This window comes from Zea mays, chromosome 1 (assembly GCF_902167145.1).
Source record: "Zea mays cultivar B73 chromosome 1, Zm-B73-REFERENCE-NAM-5.0, whole genome shotgun sequence".
Taxonomy (NCBI): domain Eukaryota; kingdom Viridiplantae; phylum Streptophyta; class Magnoliopsida; order Poales; family Poaceae; genus Zea; species Zea mays.
The window spans coordinates 149,989,017-149,994,463 of record NC_050096.1 but is presented as its reverse complement, the minus strand read 5'-3'; the positions used below and the strand labels follow the sequence as shown (position 1 = coordinate 149,994,463).

Genomic DNA, 5,447 nt, shown 5'->3' with positions numbered 1-5,447 from the left:
CATATTTTGATCTACTTTTTTATAAGTTTGAGTTCATGTGACTTATTTTAGAAACTTTAGCTCACAAACTTTCTCTTATTTGGTCTCTATATAGTGCAATTATGACATTTTATAATCTCTGTTCGTTCATTCAGTCGTTGGAAACTCTCTTTTAATCGCTCACTTCATTGGTCATGTTGTATCAAGATATATTGCATGGAGTAAACAATAACATCAGTTAGTCAAATAAAAAAATATTATATGGAGAGCAGAGACAATCAATAAAAAATCTTGAAATTTTATTGGTGGATAGTTTACGTGGGTATTGTTATAAGCCGTCGCAACGCACGGGCAACTGACTAGTAATACAATTTTTTACTGCTGTCACAACGCAAAAGCATATATCTAATCTTACCATATATTTCAAACTTCAATCTATAAAGTGTCTACATACGTCCACTTGTTTATCCAATTCACAGACTAAGAGCAACTCCAAGAGATTAGCTAAAAATACTAGCCAAATTTACTGATTTAGCTACTCTCTAAAATAGATTTTAGAGAAAAAGTGTAGGCTAATCCAACAAAATCGGTAAACCTACGGACTGAATAGAGAGTGAAGCATGCTATCCAAAATTGGAGAGCGAAGATAGAGAAATAGAGAGCCACTAAATTTGAAGAGCCGTTTACAGAGTCTATTGGATATAATTTCCTTTTAATATTAGCTAAATTACCTTTATAAAATCATATACGTAGTCTCTTGGAGTTGTCTAACCGAGTGGTTTAAAGGTAGGCATCGTTCTCATATCTCATCCATCTATAAATTCGAAGATCCGGACATCCCGCTGACAACCGGACATCCCAATCGAATCAGATGAGAAGCTGGAGGCTGCTCTACGATCTCCTTCGGCGCCTGCTCAAACCCACCGATACTCCCGGCCAAATCCGCCCGGCATCACACCTTTCCACAAAATCCGGCCAGGCTGCGGCGCAATCCGCTGCCGCCGACCCAACCCGCGCGGTGTCGCTCCTGGCCGAGCGGGACTGGTTCGCTCGGATCAACTCAGAGTTCGCCGCCCCACTCCGGCAGCTGGGCCCGCGCTTCGTCGTCCGCGCGCTGCAGCACGCCGCCGGCGAGCCGCTCCTCTGCGTGCGCCTCTACGTCTGGGCATCGAGGTTCGGTCAGCACTTCGCGCGGGACCGGTCCGTGCGGCGCGCGCTCGGGGACGCCCTGTTGCGGCGCGGGCCCGTGGTGCTCTCCGCGGCACTGGTCGCCGACGTACGGAGCTGTGGCTGCGAGGTCTCGGAGGAGCTGCTGTGCGCGCTGGTGGAGAGCTGGGGCAGGCTCGGGCTGGCGCACTACGCGCACGAGGTGTTCGTGCAAGTGCCGCGCCTGGGACTGCGGCCCAGCACGGCCATTTACAATGCTGTGATCGCCGCATCGGTGAGGGCAGGCGCGGTGGACGCCGCGTACCTCAGGTTCCAGCAGATGCCTGCGGACGGGTGTCGGCCGGACTGCTTCACGTACAATACCCTGGTGCACGGAGTCTGCCGACGCGGGATCGTCGACGAGGCGCTAAGGCTGGTGAAGCAAATGGAGCGGGCAGGGATCAGGCCGAATGTTGTCACATACACCATGTTGGTCGATGGGTTCTGCAATGCTAGCAGAGTTGAAGAAGCTGTTTGTGTGTTGGAGAGGATGAAGGAGAAGGGAGTGTCAGCAACTGAGGCTACATACAGGTCTCTGGTTCATGGTGCATTTCGTTGCCTTGAAAAAGAAAGGGCATACAGGATGCTGAGTGAGTGGATTGAGAGTGATCCTACTCTGCATTCAATTGCATATCATACTTTGCTGTATTGCCTCTCGAAGAATGATATGGACAAAGAGGCAGTTGAACTTGCGAAGAAGATGAGCAAAAGGGGATATCTCCTTGGCAGCACAACATTCAGCATTGTGATCCCTTGCGCTGTGAAAGTCTTGGAGTCAAGTGATCTGTGTGAGTTGGTAGATGATTTCATCAAGAAAGGGGGGAATCTGGGATTTGATATGTATATTATGATTATTAAATCCTTTCTGAGGTGCAAGGATATCTCAAAGGCAAATAAGTATTTTAGTCAGATGGTTTCAGATGGGCTTTTGTCTAGTGTGGAATCTTACAACATTGTGATAGATTGCTTTGCCAAGGCAGGTGAAGTGGAAAGAGCACTGGAGACCATCAAAGTTATGCAAGAGTCAGGTTTCTCTCCTAATCTTGTGACTTTTAACACATTGATAAATGGATATTTGAAACTAGGCAATGTACATGATGCAAAAGCATTTCTTAAAATGGTCATGGAACATGGTTTAATGCCAGATGTCATTACTTTTACTTCCCTTATTGACGGGCTATGTCATACCCATCAGCTGGATGATGCCTTCAATTGCTTCAGTGAGATGTCTGAGTGGGGTGTCAGGCCGAATGTCCAGACGTACAATGTTCTAATACATGGACTTTGTTCAGCTGGGCATGTTAGCAAGGCCATTGAACTTCTTAATAAGATGAAAATGGATGGCATTACACCTGATGCATATTCCTTCAATGCACCTATTTTGAGTTTTTGCAGGATGAGAAAAATAGAGAAAGCTCAGAAACTTTTTAATGACATGTCAAGGTATGGTGTATCTCCAGACAGTTACACATACAATGCCCTGATAAAAGCTCTATGTGATGAAAGAAGAGTTGATGAAGCTAAAGAAATTATACTTGCAATGGAGTCCATTTCCTGCATTGGTACTAAACAACACACGTATTGGCCAGTTGTTGGTGCACTTACTAAAATGGGTCGTTTCAGTGAGGCAGGAATGTTCATGAATAAACTGCATAGAAAAAATGCCCACTTAGGTTCAGTGCTTATTTAAGGGCAGGGTCAGATATTTTGGTCCAGACTGTCAAAGCATGACTTATCAGTCACATGATATTTTGCTCGGTGGATGCTGCCCTCTCCTGTGATGAATGGATCTATATCCTCATCTCTGCTAAGCTACTATACAACTGATGTTTACCGTTGATTCACATGATCTATTTCAATCATGCTTATTGTGTCCACCCTTTGTTTTCCTATTGAGCCATCCATAGTAATGGTGACAGTGTGCTTGCATTCCCTCAGCAAATGTTGATCAATAATTGGACTTCTTAGTACCTTGAAGTATTGGGCACTGTGATGCATGGCATTTCAAGGATGCAATGAATTTGGGCTTGTCCCTCTGAAAACCTATTCAGAACAATTTGGACATTTGGTATGTTTCTTCAGCATCTGTTACCTATTGTGTTAAAAAAATGTCTACATAAAGTGTCAAGCTTTATGCAACTCTATTGATTCTTTGAGCATGTAATTACTAGCTAGAGAAATTCTAGAAATAGTTATCCCCTATATTCTTGGCCTTATTCATGCTTGATAAAGAAAGAGGAAACATAAAATTTTCTTCAGAGAAAAAACTGTCACCTTATGGATATACATGAATCAGGGTGCAGTACTACATGATACATTTGTTTGAACTGTAGGCTAGAGATTGCTACCCTACAAATTTGGTCTTTAAGCACTCAATCGACACAGCAAATGACATCAGGTCCTTACTTTTTTCGCCCCTTTCCTTAGCCTTGACGATGCCCGCCAACAGCCTGGTTGGTCATTCACCACCATTGCATTACCTTTGAAAGTGGTTAAGTTTTTCTCTCACATAGTCTGACAGTGCTGAGTTAAACAGCCACTTCATCACCAGCAGTGTTCATTTCTTGTTATGGTGAATCATCCATTCAATGTTCTTGTTCATCTTTCGTCATCTGTCTTGTTTTTACAGGACCGGCAATGCCTAAAAGAATTGGGCACGCAAATACGAAATAGCCAGGACCAGGAATCCGGGTTCATACAAATGGAAGATACTGAGGTCCTTGTAATGACAATGAATAAATTCCGCAAACAACCACTCATTCGTGGCAAGGCTAGCGAAGCCATTAAAATTGAAAAGGCAGCTTATAATCACAACTGTTTTGTAGCTGTAGAATTGTTGGGTAGTAAAGCTTTTTTTTGTTTTGTTTTGATCTAATTGGATATCTAGTTACCAACATAACTACATATCCTTTGTTTTGTTTTAATTGCACCTAGGTGGGCCAAGAAGACTTCCACAATGCACCAGTGGGCATTGTCCCATTTCTGGGACGAGAACAGCAGCTATGACGGAATTTTGCATTCCAGATGTGACAGATACAATGCATTGTTATTAAAGCGTTAAAACTGTATGAACCAACTTTTCAAAGTTTAAATGTTTAAACGAACGTTGAAACGTCTTTTCAGACTTGACATAGAATTTCAAATATAGAATAAGTTCATACATAAGTTGAGTTCACAAACTAAATAGCATTAGCATAAAAAGAATCAGATCAAGTTCAACAACACAAGTTACAACTTTCATGCATGATTAATAATCATCATCGAACTCATCAATATTACGACCATGAGCATCCACGCCTTGATCATCACCATCGTTTCCACTATTGCTTCCTTCAATTTCATCTTCCACATCAAGATCATCAAGAATATATTCCTCATCCTCGTTATCTTCATTTGCTAAATTAGTCTCCTCTTCCTCAAGGTCTTCATTCCTTCTCACATACCCACCAGCAGCTCTCCTAGGAAAATTACGACCTCTGAGATGTGCAGATGCACCAATAGCTTCATCAACTTGGTCCCACGATAAATTGAAATCATCTTTAAGAGCATTGCTAACATGAGAAGAATTAGCTAATGGATCAACCCATTCATGTCCTAATCAAAGTCTTCTAAAATCAAAGGATCAAAGTTTTTTCCTTCCTCACGTATTTTTTGAAACCTATCAGCCATCTTTCCGTTGTATGAAATATATACCAAGTCATTCAACCTTTTGTGCTCCAACCTATTCCTCTTTTTGGTATGCATCTACAAGTGCAAATTAAAGTAACCATTTAACCAATGAAGAACTAAGGATAAAAGTAGTGGCGAATCGAAATTGAATAATTTGACTAGCTCACTTACAAATTCAAATGTACTTCAATTCCGCTCACAACCGGATGATGAAGCACAAAGACTAACAATCCGTCTTGCAAACTTATATAATTCAATAGTACGACCACCATATGCAAGCCACCAATCAACTAAAATTGCAAGAACAAAGATTATATGTTACATGCTGAAAATGGATGGAAGGCTATCAATTTTAGAATACTTACGTGGATTCCTTGTTTGTGCATTTTTATAGCCATTGGACTTGCAAATGCTTCTCTTTGGTTCTCATAAATAACAGCTTGGGCATCAATCTTCTCTCTAAGATCCTCATCTACCATCATTTTGACAAGCACGTCATTAAAGCAACCCCTTAGCTCTCCAACATATCCTTCATCAACACCTGCTTTGATATTGTAGAATTTTCCAGGGTTCAAATATAGTGCTGCTCCATA

At 42.0% G+C, this 5,447-nt stretch overlaps 1 protein-coding gene across 1 annotated transcript; it reads left to right on the top strand.

Moving 5' to 3' along the window:
• Positions 1–818: 818 nt before the first annotated feature.
• LOC100383014 (uncharacterized) lies at positions 819–3,148 on the top strand. The gene has a single exon (NM_001175693.2). It carries the CDS (start codon positions 851–853, stop codon positions 2,873–2,875), a length of 2,025 nt encoding a protein of 674 aa, NP_001169164.2. The 5' UTR covers positions 819–850; the 3' UTR covers positions 2,876–3,148.
• The last annotated feature ends 2,299 nt before the right edge of the window (positions 3,149–5,447 follow it).

Coding starts and splice junctions, on each gene's coding strand:
- LOC100383014 (NM_001175693.2), top strand. CDS start 851: ATGAGAAGCTGGAGGCTGCTCTACGATCTCCTTCGGCGCCTGCTCAAA.